The sequence below is a fragment of the Phyllopteryx taeniolatus genome, chromosome 4, assembly GCF_024500385.1.
Source record: "Phyllopteryx taeniolatus isolate TA_2022b chromosome 4, UOR_Ptae_1.2, whole genome shotgun sequence".
Lineage (NCBI taxonomy): Eukaryota > Metazoa > Chordata > Actinopteri > Syngnathiformes > Syngnathidae > Phyllopteryx > Phyllopteryx taeniolatus.
Window position 1 is genome coordinate 12,243,389 of NC_084505.1, and position 20,531 is coordinate 12,263,919.

The 20,531-nt window shown below is 39.6% G+C and overlaps 1 protein-coding gene across 2 annotated transcripts; it reads right to left on the reverse strand.

Annotated features, from left to right (window-relative positions):
* Positions 1-123: 123 nt before the first annotated feature.
* Positions 124-19,636, reverse strand: LOC133476313 (complement C3-like). 2 transcript variants are annotated; one of them, XM_061769519.1, is made up of 43 exons: positions 19,487-19,636; positions 18,119-18,314; positions 17,861-18,023; positions 17,665-17,762; positions 16,145-16,233; positions 15,818-15,900; positions 15,634-15,721; positions 15,410-15,512; positions 14,687-14,807; positions 14,448-14,563; positions 13,526-13,672; positions 13,282-13,381; positions 13,105-13,199; positions 12,834-13,025; positions 12,541-12,696; positions 12,180-12,309; positions 10,594-10,662; positions 10,253-10,447; positions 10,050-10,170; positions 9,516-9,604; positions 9,259-9,398; positions 8,892-9,104; positions 8,505-8,568; positions 7,947-8,036; positions 7,578-7,784; positions 7,343-7,418; positions 7,040-7,199; positions 6,789-6,884; positions 5,648-5,798; positions 5,286-5,371; positions 4,963-5,040; positions 4,741-4,896; positions 4,587-4,649; positions 3,445-3,526; positions 3,286-3,334; positions 3,036-3,126; positions 2,872-2,961; positions 2,670-2,772; positions 1,682-1,771; positions 1,211-1,303; positions 1,052-1,135; positions 522-666; positions 124-393 (listed from the first exon to the last, which is right to left on the reverse strand). In XM_061769519.1, the coding sequence occupies exons 1-43, from the start codon at positions 19,561-19,563 to the stop codon at positions 252-254; spliced, it is 4,977 nt and encodes a 1,658-aa protein (XP_061625503.1). In that variant the 5' UTR covers positions 19,564-19,636; the 3' UTR covers positions 124-251. The 2 variants fall into 2 exon arrangements, with proteins under 2 accessions (XP_061625503.1, XP_061625502.1); XM_061769518.1 differs by having other exon boundaries at positions 2,670-2,961.
* Between the last annotated feature and the right edge of the window lie 895 nt (positions 19,637-20,531).

Below are 20,531 nucleotides of genomic sequence, written 5' to 3' on the forward strand. Positions count from 1 at the left end.
ACTGTATTTTTATCATATTGTATGTTTAGTTTTAAAATCATCTTCTGAGCTTAGACGTCATTCTCCACTGACCAAACTGACTTTCTGATTTTAATTCATTATTTAAAAGGAAAACATAGGCAGTGAGATTAGTAGCCATTTTATTTTAATAACCCCTTTGAAACTTTTTATGACATGAAAGGAGGAGTTTTACATAACGAGAATATTGAAAACATGTTTTCATTGTACAAGTATGTGCTGCTTGACTTTGATTATTGCTCACATGCAAATCCTTCATATTTCCTTATCAGGAGTTCCATGCCTAAGCAAGTAGGTCTGTGCTCTGGGGTTTGACACTGCGCGGGTGTAGGCCAGTATTCGATCCAGGTTTTCTCCCCAAGTATATAGTGGAACCTGAGAAGAAGAGGGTGAAAACAAAGTCATGTTTCAAGTACAGTACTAACACCATACAAAACCAGCCTTGATGCAAAAAAACACAATCGACCTAGGTCTCGCGCACACATACACATCCGAAGACTCACGTTTGTTTCTCGTCATCTCTGTGGATATCTTTCGATGAGCCCATGATTAAGTAGGATCTGCCTATGTCCAGTTCTAAAGCATCCCTGCAGTGTGGATAACTGAGGAATGTACGCAGTTTGCCTTGGGCACCCATATCTTTATTTCCTGTAATGGCAACAGGGGAGAAGAAAGAAAATATGTTTACGGAAGAAGTATCAGAATGAGAGCGTCAATAATCCCCGAAAAATATTGCTGATGTTGGTCCGAAACCACCTATGTCAAAATTTGGTCAATTTCACTTTTTTTTTTTTCACAAATCTGTACTATTGTTTGTACACATGGGTCTGTTATTTTTAGAAATTAGTTAACAATTTTGAGTGTTTAAAATGGTTTGCTTTCTTTGATGCAATGTTAATGGCTCAAAAAAAATGCTGTTTTTTTTCCCCCCGAAAAGTGATGGTTTTAGAGATGCGTGGATTTCGCCCAACACCAGCAAGCTCTAAGAAAGCAAATGTGAATATTTCCTAGGTTACTCGACATCCAATCCCACCTTCTTTGATGACTTGCATCACCCTCGCTGTATAGATGTCAGTTGACACACTATCATGAAATTGTTCCAGTTGTACGCGGTACACTGAGGACAGACAAGTTACACATTATCCTCTTATGTATAAAAAGAATGAAATCCATATACTGTACATTCTCTTACCAAAGTCTATCTTGCTGGTCGGGGTACTCTCACAAGACTTGTCTGCGCGCAAATCATTGCTGATTTGACCCTTCTTTTGAAGACTGCAGTTCTCTGGGGTGGGTAAATAGAACGTTTAAGTGGATGTAATGTTGTGTTAGTGCTGCTGGAACTCAGGGTTTCTTTTTATCCAGTCCAGCAGGATCTTGCACCTGCTTAGTGACATATAATATGCTGTACATACTGTATATTGGTGGTAATTTAAGGAATACTTGGAGACTACAAATATTTAACAAGTCACTGTTGCTATTTACTGTGACTCATGTGTGGCTTGTGGAGAAGGCTTCAAAATATGTTTCATTCAACAACTTTATCAGAATGTAGTATCAAACAGGACTCTATACAGACATGGAGGCTTTTTTCCCTAAGTGTATTTTTCATGGAATTCACTTGATACAGTCTGAGTGAACTGGAAGTTGCCATCTATCTTACCTTCAGCACAGGTACATTCATTCTTTGTGCATAGTTTCAGCAGCTGACCAGCTCGCCTCTCTGGATGGTAAAATTTCACACAATGCCTCTCTGCAAATAGACAAGTAGTTTTTGTTGATCTAACAGAAATGTACAGTATTTATTATCGGATTATCTGTGAAATATGATGTAAGACAGTGGCTTTGTATGGACAAAATAATTACTATTCAATTACTAAACCAAATTTGACTAGGCAAATTAGTTCCACGGCGGCACGGTAGATGACTGGTTAGCACATCTGCCTCACAGTTCAATCCCCGGCCGGCCCCGCCTGTGTGGAGTTTGCATTTTCTCCCCGTGCCTGCGTGGGTTTTCTCCGGGCACTCCGGGTTCCTCCCACATCCCAAAAACATGCATGGTAGGTTAATTGAAGACTCTAAATTGCGAGTAGGTGTGAATGTGAGTGTGAATGGTTAGTTGTTTATATGTGCCCTGCGATTGGCTGGTGACCAGTTCACGGTCTAGGCCGCCTCTCGCCCGAAGAGAGCTGGGACGCTCCAGCACGCCCACGACCCTAGTGAGGATAAGCGGTATTGAAAATGAATGAATGAAGGAAATTAGTTCCCCTTGAATCTTCTTTATCTTATCAAGACATTTAGGATGATTCTATGCTTCCAACTTTGTGGTCACAGTTTGGGAAAGGTCATGTTCTGTTCCCAGTGCACAAAGCACAGTCCACACAGGCATGCTTGATTGAGTTAGGTGTGGAAAAACTTGACAGCCGAAACTCAGTCCAATCAAACACATGTGAGATGAACCTTGACCTCACAAATTGTCAAATTCATCTGGATCTCTGGATTAATATAGCCACAAATCCCACTCTCCAAAACCTTGTAGAAAGTTAGAACTCCATATATTTTTTTTCAGTTCCTGTATGTATAAAAATATATATCCTGTATCTCTGCACCAGAGAACCACAGTCTGAGGCAGAAGCGTCTTTGTGACTCACGATCATAATATTCATAGACAGACACAGCAGCTGGTTGTAAGATGCCCACTTCCAGGGTCTGGATGATCCTAAAGCTGATTTCCTCAGGACGCTTATGAGAGACCTGTGGAGGTAATGTGAAACAAAAGTGAGGCAACTCTAGATAGAAGATGATCAAAAGGGAAATAAGCGTTAGAGGCAAGGTGAAGAAGTCATGTCTTACTTTGTCCAGGTAGATGATGAGAGAGCCTTTCTCTGACAAAGCTGTGTTCATCTCATACTTTGAAATGGTGGGGGCATGTCCTTTGGACAGCTACATAGAAACACAAAATCACCCACTGTCCTAAGCTATATTAACAATGTAAGGTTTGTCTGTGAGGCTCCTACCAAGCCCAGGTCTTTGTTGTCAACTCGGAAGCCAGTCAACAAGCCAATGTCCAAGATTGACATGGATGCATCATGCTCCTTGTTCTTATACCTGCTCAGACACCACATTATTTTCAATTCAATCCTACCATAATAAACCGAAACAGAATACGATTTCACTTTTTACATTTTCAGTGGGACTGAGAGGAGGGGACAAGGAGCAAACTGGCAACGTTCCAGTTGCTAGTTTTCTTTTTCTTATTGTACTTACATAACCTCGATTTTGAGCTTGTAGATCTTCTCTTCCTTGTTAATTTTTTCTAGAAATATACATCAGATTCATCTTTTCATGCAAGCAATAAAAACAGTCAGGCAGATGAGCACATTATCAAATACTGTATTTAAAAAAAAGAAAAAGTATTACAATTACCTGGAATAAGCTGCACTGACAAGTTAAAGTTCTGACAGTCACTTTCTTTTTCGGAAGGCAGGGCATAATACAGCGACACCATCTGTCAGATTGAAAACAGCAAATGATATGATTGAGCTGATATTAAAGGGAAGCGCATTCACAATTCTCAAATATATCTTTATTCATACATTGGCCCAATTCTTCCATTCATCCATCCATTTTCTATACCACATGTCCTCAGTGGAGTTTCAGGTGAGCTGGAGCCAATCCCAGCTGATTTTGGGCAAGGGGCGGGGTACACCCTGAACTGGTCACCAGCCAGTCGCAGTGGCCTAATTCCTCTTAACAATAAATGGAATGGATTCATTTTGATTCATATATATATATATATATATATATATATATATATCATCAGCCATTTTCTATCCACTGGAGGATGTAGGCCTCTTCTTCCCGTTTCCAACTACACTGTACTACGGCAGTTTGCAATTTGTTGCCAGTGTATTCTGGTGTGTTTAATAATTTCATCTATCCATTTACTTTTAGGTCTTCGCCGTGCCCGCTTTGTGTCCAGTGGTATCCAGTTGATAGTTTCTGTGGTCCACCTTTTGTCAGCTCTTCGGGCAACGTGGCCAGCCCATTTCCATTTAAGGATTTTTATTTTTTGAATAATGTCGGTAACTCGCGTCTGCTGTTTTATCCAACTGCATCTTTTCAACACGGAGCCTTTGTATAACACATGTATAGCCTTTTTATAACATATATATATAGCCAGAGCCTTTGTATAACATTCATTCATTCATTCATTCATCTACCGTTCCGCTTATCCTCACTAGGGTCGCGGGCGTGCTGGAGCCCATCCCAGAAATCTTCGGGCAAGAGGCGCGGTACACCCTGAATTGGTCGCCAGCCAATCGCAGGGCACATAGAAACAAACAACCATTCGCACTCACATTCACACCTACGGGCAATTTAGAGTTGTCAATTAACCTACCTTTGTATAACATATATATGTTTTGACAATTATTCATATCTCTTAGATAAAACTCACTTTAAAAAACAAAACAAAAATGATCAGGGCACGAGTAATTTTGGACCGACTGTTTAACTGTATTTAGGTAGTTAACAACAGCTGATCAGAGCATGAGTAATTGACTTACTGTAAATGTTGCTTCACCACTACCTTCAGCTGTGACTTTCACATCCTGGTTAATACTCTTCATCTGTGAGTTAAAATGCAAACAAAGGCTCATATATTAACAAAAAGGGACAGTAGCAAGAATAGACAATGAATGGGATATTAGGCACTCTCACTTCAGATGTTCTTGTGGCATGGTGGTTTTGCCTGTTGAAGCTGTATTTGAGAGGTCTTGCTCTGCCCGGCACATCAATGTCCACTTTCAGATCATAATCTGGCTCTTTGGCATTAGTCCAGTATTCTGATATAGCTTGATATACCATGATTGTAGCCTAGACAGAAAGAAAAATAAGCTTATCCCAGATGACATGAATATTGACAGAAAAATCTTCTCTCACCTGAGTTGATCCAAAGCCTCCGCCCACCTTCCTCTGTTTGTTGAACCATCGCACCACAGGTCTGGCTTCCTCAAAGGCCTTTATAAACAGATTAAATGAAAAAGTTTGAACTGGATGCATATGTATAAACTATCAACTACTGTCAAAAGTGGTTGTCAATCCATGATAGTACAGCACAATGTGGTAAACATTTGCTCAATCTGGAAGTGTAAATTTTTACATTGATTTTGATGTATCCATGATGACAGGGTCAATCTCGAACAGTTTGCTTCAGGAAAATGTCCCGATTTTTTTTGTAGCCCAAATTAATCAAATTCACTTACCCCAACCTTGACCAAAGCCAGAAGAGCATAGGATGTCGCCTCCAGTGTATAAATATGTCCCTTAGGCACAGGCCAGTGGCTAAACTCTACAAAGGAGATATGCAATTTATAAAGTACTTTATTTTCAATGAATATAATATTTTATAATATATCATTATATAAATACAATAAAACAAATTCATTACAATAATTAACCATTGTTTTCATTATAGTTTATCCACTTTTTTTCTGAAGTGTGTCAGTTTGTTGTCCTGTATTTTTTTAAATGTTTTTATTTTTTTTGTCTTTGGTAAAAATACTATATTATTTACTGGTGAATATAGGATACCAAAGAGTAAAATGAATGGTGTTTTAGAATTCACCTGGGGAAGCAAACTTGAAGAGGATCTCCTTGTTTAGCTTATTCTTATTAGCTAAAGCATATGATGTTATGGCCACAGCATAAGGGTTGACGAGGCTGGGCAGACGCTTTTCCAGGTAAGCGATAGCTTTGGCTTCGCTGTCTTCCAAACTCTGGAGAGAAGGAGAGGAGAATGTAAGAAGGGGGAGCATGGTGGTACCAATATTGGAGTTAAGAGTAAGACTAGAAAATCATAATACAAAAAGGTGTCTGAGTGAATTATAGGTGAGTCTGTGCAGAACCTGTAGTGTGCTCTAACCAAGTGACAGATAAGACCGACAAGACCTACTTTGCCTACAAATGACTGTGGTGGAATGTTTGGTGGTGGTGGGAGAGGCTTGTAGGTGCAGAATGGCAGACACGGTTCTGTCAGACTTCCCCAGGGCAGTTGTGGCCACCAGGGTGTGACTGAGGAGTGATGTACAAAATAATGTGGGGAATTGTTAAGTGTCTTTGAGTGTCTAGAAACGCACTAAATATGTGGAATGCATTATTATTATTATAAGGCATGGAGATTTGTTCAATATAGTATTTAATATAAAGTATATTTTTACATTTCATAAAGATGTAAAAACCCTTTTGTTTATCACTGACACAAAGATGAATTCATTCATCCTTATTCAGCAGACCTACTTACAGTATACGTGATCCTAATGCAGTTGTTTGCTTTCTGGTCATTACCAATAGTTGAATGATTTGAAATAGTACCATTAGCTAGAATTATTGAGCCTGCTGTGTGTCTATGCAGTGGATGAAACATTTCTGAATGACGGTGGAATATCAGTTTCATTGACCTAGGCACAGCAATGTACAATATACTGTAGTTTTAGCTAGGTACAGTATGTGCTGTATCACAAATAACAGGAACACTAAAAATGACACTGCTAAGGGATAGAGACTTGCACATGAAGATGCACCATCAATTACATCTCCAGTTTCCCTACATGTGGTCCATAAAGTAGATGGGGATTTAAAAAAAAAAAAAAAAGGGGTGACCTGATCAATAATACTGATGCAGCTTTTTTATGTCCCTCACTGTTTTGCACTCAGTTTCTGAGGCCAGTCAGTAAAAGATGTTTGAAAGTAAATGGGGGTGTACTCACATTAACAGTGGCCGAGCAAAGTGCGCTTGACTCCTGCATTGCAATGAGATTGAAGGCCGTCATGGAGGCATCTGAGTCTCCACCACGCACGTCACCCTACACGCACATGCGTGCACACACACACACACACACACACAAAACATAGATAAAGCAACGTCATAATCAGAATCATTAGCAAAATGCTCAATACACAGCAAAAAAATATATAAAAATAAGATAAAAATAAAAATTAAAATAGTGATTGCCCTTACAATCATCTCGCCGTGAGCCACCCTGCCTACTTCTCTAAACATGCCGTCGGGTTGCTGTGCACGGAGAATAAGAAACTTGACAGCATCACAGATCACATCTTTTTGCACTGCCACCACCTGGTTGGACATGGCGAACACTTTGGCAACGTACGCTGTCAGCCTGAAAGAGGCGATGGCACATAAATTTAGTTTTATGCATTTGCACAAATAAAAGCCATCCATCCCTTCTCTCAGCAGCTTATCCTCACTAGGGTCAAAAACAAGTACAGGTACATAGTTTTTTTATTTGTTTGTTTGACTCACCAGCTGCTGCTGCCGTGATTGGTCCACACAGAAAAAGAACCATCTTTCTTCCGGTAAGCAAGCTGATTTTTGTAGCCTGTGCACAAAACAGACTTTCTAACCACTTTGACATCCAGTTATCTTTCATCTTCTGCAGTTTGACAAATCCTCAGTGTAAAGTGTTATTTTATTTATAATTTTTTTATTTTAAGTTTACAGTAATGCTTGCTCCTTAAACAATGTAATGTGGGCCTACCAGTCTTTATGTGTTGCAGGGCTTCATTACGTTTCTGAAAGCCCACAGATTCCCACTGGTTGGTTTTGTCCAAATATATGGTTGCAATTACAGGCAGGGTCATGTGGATCATGTTCTGCTCTCCGCAACCTCCAGGCTGATAGATCAGACTACCCATAGATTTGCCAGCAATGGCATTCTCCACCAGTACACTCACTTGTTCTCTACCTGTATGCACGCAGATCCACAAGGTGAAAATAATAATAATAATTAAAAAAAAAACATCAGCACATACCATGTTGTACAACTCCATATTTTCGTCAGTTGTCAGCACATGTTTTTGTCCATATATAAAAGTATAGATGGCTAGATATAACCATGATATCTCACCTATCACAGAGATCTGTGTGACAGATTCTGTGCCTGGCACCACATCTTTTTGGGGAATTTGACTGTTGATCATGACCTCTTGTTTACCATCTACAATGTACACACACAAATTACCAATTGTCTCATGATTAAGTGCAAAATGACTAAAACATTACACATTTACATGACTAAAACATTACACATTTACAATGTTATTGCCACAGAGTATACACTGTCAGAAAAAAAGGTGCTAAATATTTACCTTTGAAAGTCCAATAGCTCGTGAATGGGGCAGCACCCGCAAGGGTACACCTATTGTACACCTTAAACAGGGTGCATATTGGGTCCCTTACAATCCGTCCCCATAGGGTACAAATATGTACCCTTAGGGTACAATATGAACAAGGTACATATTGGGACCCTTAGGGTCCATATAGTTAGGGTCCCGATATGTACCCTGTTTAAGGGGTACAATAGGGGTATCCTTGAGGGTACTACCTCAGTGTCAAGACATTGGACCCTCAAATGTACAAATTCGGCTCCTTTTTTCTGACAGTGTAGCTGAATGTGGAAACTCACTTATTCCCTTTTTAGCAGGGTCAAGGTTTATTGTCAGAGGAGACTTAATCAGGACGCCTTGAGGCTAGAAAAGCAAAAGCAGACAAAGAAATGCTTAAAATAAAACAAATATATACATTTTAAACTTACAGTATATTTTTGTGTTCTAATATGTTTAGATTAGTGAGAAAAATTTATTTCTTTCTGTATGTCTTCTTCCCATTGTTGATTTTCATTAAAGTATAGTGTGTTAAAATTTACAAGACATATTGCTTTTAACTTTACAGAAACTCTAAAGTGCCTGATAAGAAAACCCTTTCTTTTTTCACAAGTATCTTGAAGCACCAAATAATAGTGAAATTATTTGACTGAACATTTCAGTAGCCACTCTTAAAAATGTGCTTTTACCACCACATTCAGCTCCTTCAATATTCCATCAGCGCGATGTGAACCTCTCACAGCTGCTTGGACCTCGATACCGAACTTTCCTTTCTCCATGGGAATGATGATATAGGGTACAGCTAGTGTAGTTTGGGCCCCCATTTCAACCACCTGGGTGTACTTTGAGCGCTTGGAGGCTGCACTGCACACATGTGCCGTCTCAAAGAGATCCACACGCACCTTGAGCACAAAGATGGAGAAGGGGTTTGAGAGATGAACTCGCTATAGTGTGGAAAACATTGCACCCGAGAACTGAATATATATAATTTAGTATATGGGTTCGTCTTCTAAAACAGCAGAGTAAACACACACACACACACACACACAGACTTACTGTGATTTCATCAGGGCTGTAGTTGTGGAGAATTGCCTTGATTCCAATCTGCTCTCCACGCACAGCCGAATAAGGAAGTTTGAGATCAATGAAGAAATCCTTCCTTACGATCACCTCTAAAGGTTCACTAACACAGATTCCTACAAGATAGCAAACATTTAAAAAAAGGTTCAATGGGAAGGAGCATTCAGAGCCAGCAGGACATTTTGTAACCGGTTTTTGGCTTTAAGGAGAGACTGAAGTGAGTGGCTCCTCACCATGTGTTTTGGATAGGCTAATACCCAGGAACTGCCATGTTGTTATGGAGTCTTGCATGGGAACGTAATTCAAATGTGATGTGGTGTCACTGAAACAAAGAAAACATTGGATCATTTTGCACAGGGAGGAAGATGTAGATGTAGAATTGTCCTGCATCGTTATGAGAGACTGCTTATAGTATATATATATATATATATATTACATTTTGACATTTATTCATATCTCTTAGCTTCTGGGGTAATTTGAATGTAAATAGTAAGGTATTTCAGTCTTTTGCCACTTTGTGTCATTTCCAGCCAGAAGATACCCATTCACCACCTAAAAACTCACTTTAACAAAACAAAAGTAAAATGGTCAGGGTACGAGTAATTTTGGACCTACTGTATAATATATAGGGGTTAGCGTTATACAATGCTAAATGTACACACAGCTCCTATATTGTGTCTCAATTGATGTGCCTGTGTATCGACCTATAGTACCTAGCACAGTAAGTGGTAAGTGTGTACTCACACAGTATAGACCAGTTTCCTTACCAGTTAGGCGTTTGTCGAGGGCAAGCAGGCAATTTGAAATCAGACCAAAGCCAGCTTTCAGGGAAATTGGTGCGGGTAACAATTTCAATATTATCCATGTAAATGTGATCATTCTTCTCACCTTAAAAAGAGATTCAAAAAGAGTCATGAGAGACAATGATTTCAGTCAGCTACGGTTAGCATCACATGTGTCCATCTCTTACTCCGAGCTATTTGAAGGGTGTCTTGCTTCATATCAGCTCTCTGGCCTTCCAGCTCCTTGCAGCAATACAGGAAGGCCTCGACACACGCCGGTCCATCAGTAATGTACTCGCTCCGTATTTCACAAGTGTATGAAAGAGGAGTTTCTCCCATGCCATCCAAACAACAATCCCTCTGTTGCCCTTCATATTTACTAGCTGAAAACAAAGGAAATGTACACATGATGACGATGATATGATGAATAATACAGAGGCCACAGTCAATATCACATGATGTTTAATGACAATGTTTTTTCAATTGTTTGGCATACAATGACGAGAACTGAGTGTAGAGATATCCATACCTAAGGTTGTAGTAACCTGTAACAGAGTTGTAGCTCGTTTCGTCCTGCTGGGTGATGGACATTTCCGCTCTGGAAATGTAGCACAGTTTAAGTCATGAAAATGACGTAGATACAGATGAGCTCTATAAATAAATTGTTGTGCATTTACAATCAATCAATTAACTGGGAGACAATATTCAACATTTGTCAAAAAAATAAAATAAAATCCAAATGTCAATGAGACAAGTTTAACTCGAGACAGTCCCCTCAAGAGTCAAGGGCATCCTGAAAAGGTTTTGTTTGTTTGTTTTACCAGTTTCTGCCTTGCAGCTAGGAGGTCACTTTTTTCAATTTCTTGCATGCTGTGAGACTTAATTTGGCTGTTTCTGACTATAGGTCATACATGGGAGTGGATGTTAACTCCCGCTCCCTCCCACTCCCACAGAGATCGCTCCCATTCCCTCCCACACACAAAAAAAACGTGTTAATTGAGCAACGTTTAGCTCAATGCTGAGGGGAAATGTCCAAATCCGATTAGATTAAAAATAAAATAAATGTAACTGCATCATGGTTTCACTCCGCGGCACGGTGGACGACTGGTTAGCACATCTGCCTCACAGTTCTGAGGACCCAGGTTCCAATCCGGCCTCGCTTGTGTGGAGTTCGCATGTTCTCCCCGTGCCTGCATGGGTTTTCTCCGGGTACTCCAGTTTCCACATCCCAAAAACATGCATGGTAGGTTAATTGAAGACTTTAAATTGCCGTAGGTGTGAATGTGAGTGCAAACGGTTGTTTACATGTGCCCTGCAATTGGCTGGCGACCAGTTCAGGTTGTACACTGCCTCTCGCCCCAAAGATAGCTGGGGTAGGCTCCAGCATGCCCGCGAACCGAGTGAGGGTAAGCGGTACGAAAAATGGATGGATGGTTTCACTCCCATCCATTCTCGGTGACTTTGTTTTCATAGTTCCCGCTCCCGATGACCTTCACTCCCGCTCCTACCCAATCTCGTGATTGATGGTGAAATTCACTCCCATCCTGCGGGAATCCTACTGGACCCACGGGACCTGGTGTGAATTCGCAAAAAATGTCAGGCTCTATTTCTGACTACAGCTCAATGTTGCACTATAAATAAATGAAACTGAATTTTATTCTGTAAAATATTGGAATTGGCGTCAATCGGCGTACCTGTACACAAAAAAAGAGCGGTGGGGGATGGGTGTTTAGGTGTCCCATCCACTGAAAATGCTTGCCTTATCATAAAAAGAGCATAACGCATAGCCGCTGCCCTGGAATGTATAAGAAATGTAGCACAAGTCACTGCGGCTACACTCACAGACAAGAGCATTGCAGGGCGAGAGGTGGGATACACCCTGAACTGGTTGCCAGCTAATTGCAGGGCACACATGGACAAACAACCATTAGCGCTCACATTCACATCTACGGACAATTTCAAAGTCTTCAATTACCACAGGTGAGGCCGGCCGGGTTTGAACCCGGCTGCCCAGTACTGTGAGGCACATGTGCTAACCAGTCGGTCACTGTGCCACCCCTGCACTATCTAATAAGATAAAATATAAGAGCTGTTAAAAGAAATAAAATCTGTCACCTTGTCTGTAAGGAGTTCCTTGCGCAGCGTTGGTCTCAAACACCAGTCCAGCATCGTAGAATACACTCATTCCATCCTTGCCTCCACCCGGTGTGCAGCCTGTGTCGTCCTTCTCCACAGTTTCCCATACCTTTTAACCAATGACCAATAACATTATATACAGCCTTAAAATTTCCCAACAAATCACCTACTAAAATCAGAAACTTGACCATTTTCTACTTTGTACAGTAGTTGTGTGATTGTTGTGCCAAGCATTATTTCCCTAAAAAATACTCAAATTTCAGTTACTTGTATAAAAGTATTTCTCATCTGGCAGCAATGATCCTAACGTGCACAAAACAAAGAAGTCAAAAATGGTTGCCTTTTTCTGGGTCAGACGATACTTCTTGTTCAGAACAAAAACACCTTTGTCAACTGCCACCAGGCCCACAGTGGCTTCTGGGTCTCCAGTGACCTTTAGTCCAAAACTCCTGCGAGGCTCAAAGGATGGTGCTGGTATTGTTGATTCCAGTTTAAGCTAAATACATGAGGGAAATAAATGAGATACACAGAGCTTTGTTTTTGTCTCATCAAATCATTGAATCACTCATTTATACTCCAATTACAACTTCATGAGTTTGGATGACCTCTTTAATAGCTTTACTCTCATTTTACCGTGCCCATGCAGGAGTCCTTGACGTCCACCCAAATAGAGTCTGACACCACTTCGTCGTTATTTGGGCGGTAATAAGCTACGATACGGAACGATGGCAGCATATCTTTGATGATGGGAATGATGAGGGAGATCAAAACTTGGCCTATTGTCCTGTGACGGCCATATTTCACCAGTTGTCCTCTGGCAATGACCTGGAGAGACAAATGTCAGTGTTCATCTTTAAAAAGAACTATCAAACACAGACACAGCCTGGTATATAAAAACTCATACCAAGTATGTGATGTCAGTATCTTGAGTTGGTGGCCTGTTTAGGTTAAGGTTGATTTTCAGGTTATCGCCCAAATCCAGCTCAGCTGTGTCCACCCCTGCAAAAGGCACACTTTTAAGATGACATACTGAAATACCTTCTGCAATGTAGTACTTGGGATGATGATAGCGTCCTATTACCTATGTGGATGTAATTTTTGCTTTTGGTATTATATGGGAGGGCTTGCATTGTAGCAGTTGCTTGCCTGTCTTTGGGAATTTTAGGATCTTTGGTCCATGCCTGTAGTTAAACAACAGAGTAAAACAAACAAAACAAACTACATGAGATTTAAAACACATGGCATGAGGCCATTAAGAACAGATGGCATGCACTGTTTTTCCAAGTTCCCCTGTTACCTTCACCTGCACCCGGGGAGAGACTTACATTGATCACCAAGCTTGGGTCCTTTGCAACTGTATTGACAGTGAGTTTGGCAATGCCGTTGTCTGAGGTGAAGCCGTGCACATCACCTGGGTTCACCACCACAGGCACACCTTGTGCTGGAGTTTCATCAGGATTTAAAACCTCAAGCTGCCACAGAAAACACAAACAACTGCTTTGTCAGCAAACATGCAACTATTTTTCATTCTATATTATCATCATAGGCCAAATTGTATATCTTTGCTATTGGAAGAAAAACAATATTCCGCATAAATTTTAAAAAGTTGAACTATATAATGCTATTACATGACCATTTAACAGTACAGCAGGTCACAATATCAGTCACAACCTCAAAATGTAATGAAAACCAATATGAGTGGCACTGCATCATGATTACAACTGCTTGTAATACTGTATTTTTCTGTAATACACAACTGAGTTTAATTTTCTTATTAAAGTCAGATGTTTTAAAATATGGCTCTTGTACTGGATCGAATTGAATTATTGTATGAATGAATGCATTTTGGGTGCTGTAATCTATTGAAAGCTATATTGGCACTGTAATTGCTGTGTTGTCAATAGTTGTCATGAATAAATACTAAGGTGTATTCTTAGTTTTGTTACGTATAGTTTACTTTTTGAGCAGCTGCACAAATGTCCGATTTAGTATTAAACTTAACATTGTTTGATAGTTTAAGTGTACAGTCACTTCACACAGTGCCAAACAGAAGCACTGATGCTAGGTAACACAACATGAGCGGTTTCCAGGATAATTCACCACTGTTATAGAGTAGCAATACTGTTGTAAGTTGGAGATAGGGAGGTGTGCCATGACAATGACAATATTCTTTTTTTAGAAAGCAACACACTTATTCTGAATTCTCTTGCATATTTTTGTTTCATTGTAAGTGTATATGCACATTACCGTAACATCAAAGGACATTCCTGGTTTGAAATATTTGGGCGTCTTCATGAATTGGATGGTGTATGGAGAAGTGACAATCTGGATACCTCTCAACTCCGCCTCTACCATTTCACTCCCTGTAAATGCAAAATACACACACAATATACTTTTACATCTCAATATTTTTAACAAATTGCTCTTGATTGCGGTTGAATTGGTGTGATTCTCGCATGACAAAATCATTCTGAACACATTCTTACCACTCAACGTCATTACGCTGACAGACACAAATATGTGGCTTCCCACCAAATCATCAATGTTTGGGACGGTTTGTGTGATCTGCGCTCTCTTGAGTGTGACCATTCCTTTGCCTGTCTCGATCTAAAAGTCCCAAAAAAACATGATTCGAAAAAAAAGATGAACATTGGTCAACTACTGTTATCGTGCAGTGGTGCTGTTGACTGAGTTTAAATGATTTGCACAAGGTTAGTGAGCACATCAGTACCTTGGCATGACTTAAACTGTGTTTGCATTTGTTGTTCTACTGTGTTCATGTGGACATATTTGTATTCCTCAACCTGTAAGCTGTATCTATTTTATCTTGTTTTATGTATTATGTAAGTTTTATTTGAAGAAGTTTAGTTGGGTCTCAGGCTCCATCCACTATTCTGTTTTATTGCTCGTTCTTTGCCTTCTGTTACAAAATACTTCATGTTTAATTTTTAAAGCAATTGTTGCAAAAAGGTACACTTAAGATGAATAAAGTATATCGGTGAAAAAGTCGTTATCCTTAGTATTTTCTGGCAGATAATTATTATGCGTAGAAAATAATGTTTTAAATAAACAGTTGATTAATTGATTTTCTCTATGGAAGAAAATGAATCGGAATACTATCTACGTACATTATGGTGTATTGTCTTCCAGATGCCGTATTAGTAAAATGGGATGCAGTAAAAGTTACTTTTACTGTAGTATGTACTTACAGGCACTCGCTGAAGAGATTCAGGAAAGCTGCTCTTCTTACCATCCTTTAGAAACCCAAACACCACAAAAGCCGTCCCTTCTACCTCTTCACCAAATAGATACCTAAATCACATAGGAAGAAAGTGAAGTCCACACTGACGATCAAGGAATGTATAACACACTCTCTTTTTTTGCACCAAAACATATCCATTCTTTGAATCCTTCAAACAGAACGTTCACGTACGTGGCTCTGATGTCGACAGTGAACTCTTGACTATCCTTATAGAAGAAGGGCACCAAAGGGATCACTCTGACTTCAAAACTGGGGAGCACTGAAAGTAATGAAAATAACTCATTATTCCAAATTAGACAAAAAGTACAGTGACAACCTTTTCTGTGAAATAATTCACAATGGAGTGTGTCCTCACCATACTCTTTGACCTCAAACTGTGCATCGTAGCTCTGCTGCGGGTGACTTTGGAACTTGGCAACAACTTTCCACAGTCCAGGACTACACACACAAATTCAAACAAGCTTTTCAAAATGTCTGGAAGAGCATGAATTTATGAATACGATCTCTGTCATACACTTTAATTTCATATTTGCATGTGAAAAATACTGTGAGGAGAGTTGTTTTTTTTGGTAATAGGATTAGCCATGCATTTATAAATAAGGACAAAAATATATGACATTTCTCAATTTTTTGTATTCAATAAAACACAAAATGAGTGAAAAATAGAATTAAAAAAATTCACCTCACAATCTCAGCAAGTTTAAAGCTTCCAGAGTAGATCCCTGACTTCAGAAAGACTGACTCAAGAGGTAAAATGATGTCTTCGGGTGTCTAAGGATAAAGAACATTGAACAAACGTTATTATCAGCCTCACGAGTTTCCTATTAATCATGTATTTGAGCCACTCCAAAATAGGTTATTCGTGAAGCGTGAGATTGATTGACTGTACGCAGAGGTGCCACAACAGGGCAGGTAACCCAGGCATTTCCCTAGGGCCCCCTTGCTGAAGGAGGCCACCAGAGCTGGCTGGCATTGGCCCATCTCAATGACAAAGCAATGGCACTGCTTTAGGCAACGCAACAAGAGCGTGTCACTGTTGGGAATCTCTGGCATAGGGGCCCTGACTTGCTGCTGCTGGTTGAAGGCCAGTAGGTGGAATCGAGAGACTGCAGCTATTGGTCCAATACAACAATACAACTAGAACCACACACTGCAATGACACGTTGGAATTCGTAAATCTCTGCAATGACCCCCGTATCTGGCTTGTTGAAATAAAACAGAGTGAATTTAAATGAAGATCAGTTAACCTATCGTGCAGAGCATGCAAAAAAAAAGAAAAGAAAAGAAAGAGGACCATGTTAGTGCTAAGTGTGAATGTGTATCTGTTACTTGAGAAAAGTAGTGATGCCACTTTTTCCCAATCCCACTATGCATCATAAAATTTTACTGCACATTATTAGCTCACATTGGTTCAATCAGCAGACCAGCTCATAAACTAGTTGATACATAATCTATATCGCCTAAATTTTTCAAATGATACCAACCTCAAATCTTCTATCAGCTTGCTCTATCCAAATGCATACTCATGTGTTTGGAATAGAAAAACATTATATATCTTGTTATGTTAACATGAAGCACTGAAGTTGTTACTGCAAATGGCTGTTCATTTTATTTAATACAGATCTCAAATGTGGAGTGTTTGTGACAGAGGCGCACACACTTGCATGAACATAAAGCAAACTAACCAATTATACAATGCTGTTTTTTTTTCACTTTCAGTGTTGGTAGTTCACTTATTTGTTATTTTATACATCAATTGTTTAATTTCAAATATCTTTACTTTTTGATTGTCAAGGTTTTTTTCTTTTTTTGTTTTGGGGAGAGCCTCCATGATCTGTCATGCCTGGGACCCCCAGAGGTCAAGATAACGGCCTGACGGTATAAGTGTGAAAATGTGAATTCTGTGTGTAATTGCCGAACAGTCCAGCAACCATTCCGGGTGTGGTCTGCCTTTCACACTCAATCAGATAAGGTACACTGCACCTACCGGGTGACCCTGAACAGGAAAAACAGTGTGGAGAATGGATGGATCGAGCCACTCCGTTATCCTCTATCCATTCCATTTCACGTCACTCACTAGCTACCAACAGCCCCGCTGCATTATCATTTTTCAAAATATGTGATTGTGTCTTCCATTGGTACGTTACAACTGTAGAGGGAGGCTGTTCAGCTGCTGTGAACATTTGAGATAAAGATGCTAACCATCATTTCAATGATTATGGCGGCGGCATCAGCTTGGTTTTGGTGATCTCTCTCGACAGGTTTCATGCTAGGTGTCACTCCAAACATCCTGTAGTTCACTGAAAGAGACCCAGACAGCGTTTAGTCACTATGAATCGTCTGTTTTGAGCCATATGGCTGTTAATGACTTGACGCCTCAACGAAGAGCTTTGCGCACCCATGCTGTCAGGGGTGTAGAGATTCTTGTCTGTCTGGATGAAGATGTATCCAGACTGGAAGGACACTAGCACAACCTTGTCCAGCAATCGGTCAGGGAATTGAGCTTGCAGGTACACATACTGCTTCACGTTGGGGTCTGTACTGAAGTCTGTTGGCGGTATCTAATGTGTGAGGAGCACAATGTAGCAAAGATAAGATATGCTGTATTAAGGAACTCAGAGACATCAAAAATACACCCGTAGTATCTCTATTTTACCGTAATTTGTCCAAAGCCCTGGAAGTTGTTAGCACTATTAAGGGTCACTGATGCAAACCCAAGCCTTTTGGTTTTGGTTGGATGGTTCATCACGCTGATGTCCACCTTCATGTCACCCCCAGTGCAGTCTTGACACTCCACAAAAATGTTTTCTGCTGTTCCTACTCGCAACAGGTTAGGGGCAGACATCAACTTTCTGCAAGACATTAGAGGGAGAATCATTAGTTGCTAAGGATATGTAGACCTACACTCTTGGTCACAACATAGTAGTAGCAGTAGCAAAGCAGTATCCAAAATTCAGCTTTCACAAAGATAATTCTCAAATCACACTAAATATTAGAAAGAACATGTTTATCTTGTTTTTCATTCGATACAATAATACTTTGTGATGTGTTTTCTAAGGACAGATTTACTGAATTTGCTGATCTGTTTTATTCCTTTCACTCTGCAGCAGAATTTTATTAATAAATGTTGACAAATGCGTGTTTCTTCCCCGTTTTTCTTCCCTTTCTTATCATTTTGATCATCTCATGACCCTGTTCTGAACACTCCATCATGTTGCATCTAAGGAGAACCTCACTCGAACCCGCTCCCACATGGACTCTGCAAACAATGAGTCAACTATTGATTGGAAGGACTAAAATCCAACATTTGCTAAGTACAACATTTCAACACTGAACTGTTTACCGTGTTTGATGCAATGAATCAAAGAATGACTCTCTGGCCAAATTTGAACAAATTACCTTGACTTGTGGAACTGCAAACTAGTGGTCTGCTAATCATTATGCGAGTGGGCTAAGCCAAAGTTTACAGTTCTTAAACGTCATTAATCAATTACAAATACCTAATAGTCATGAAGGTAGGTAACTAGGTAGGTCATTTAGGTAGGTAACTAGGTAGGTCATTTGGTAGATAGATAGATAGATAGATAGATAGATAGATAGATAGATAGATAGATAGATAGATAGATAGATAGATAGATAGATAGATAGATAGATAGATAGATAGATAGATAGATAGATAGATAGATAGATAGATAGATAGATAGATAGATAGATAGATAGATAGATTTTGACATTGAGAAAAAGTCACTGAGCAATAAAAGGTTGCTAGTAATCTGGTAATGCTGGGACAATTTTTTTTTTTTTTACAATTGTGCAAAGAGATGCAGAGTTCTCTAGCAATGAGAGCAGTTTGAATGACTAATAGAGCAATAGTCCGGTGCAATGACCGTTGTGCAAAGGGTGCCGAGACTTCAAGAAATGTATGCAGTTTAAAGTGACTAGTAGAGCGATAATCTGGGACCTAGGTAAAATCGTACAAGCAGATCACAGTTAGTGTTAGAAGGTGAGTGACAAGTCTACTTACAATGGAGTACCATCAGCCACAGAAGACAAGTAGGCAATGGCCAGGGAGGCCAGCAGCCACAGTGGAGTTGCACCCATGGCTCCTCGATCTTGAGCTGCTGTCAATGTAGAGTCCAGCAATGCAACGCTCCCCTTTTATACTCCTCTCATCCAATCTCCTCCCAAAGGGTCCACATAAGTAACGCAACATCATTTCCCAGCAGCAGTTGACACACTGCTGCGATTGGCAAATGTCTACAAAAGATAAACATTTTATAATCAATCATCGTTTGCCTGACTTTTGTTTTCTTGGAAATAATAAATGAATGCACAAATGTCTATAACAATGCACAATTAAACAAATATAAGTATGTATGACTTGATGACTCGCAAATATAAAATTAGATACAGTTTCACATGAGTTTTGTTTAATGATTTGGGTTAGAACATACACTGTATGTGTGGAGTTTGCGTGGGTTTTCTCCAGGTATTCTTTCCACCTCCCAAAGACATTACTCTTAGGTGACTCTAAATTGCCTGCTGTTGTGTGAGTTTGCATATATTTGAGAGCTACAGATCCAAGGAACACTTTCTGATCCAGTATAGTGGATTTACTTTTATTTAATTGGGTACAGAAAGTTAAGTCAATGTTGATTTTCTAAGCCTGCGGGTCAATATATATTTTTTAACATGCCCACGTGCACAAGGTTAAAGTTGTGTAATGCCGAACAAACATTTTTGGGAGTTTCAGCAACATGGAATTTTCTTTGATGACATTCTTGTTTGGCAAAGCGACATGCCCATCGAACTATTTCCCAAAGAAGCCAATTCTGTCTTTAAATGATCATTATTAGATTTAAAATTTTAATTATTTAAACAATCATTCTAGCATAGCTGTGATAACTAAATAATATCAAATAGTTGTTCAGTCAAACTATATAAAGTACTTATTCACATAGATGTTAAACTTTTTAGTTATTTAATTAACCTTCTGTTTCAATTTGAAAATCCATCCATCCATCCATTTTCTTTACCACTTCTCCTCACTAGGGTCACGGGCCCAACAC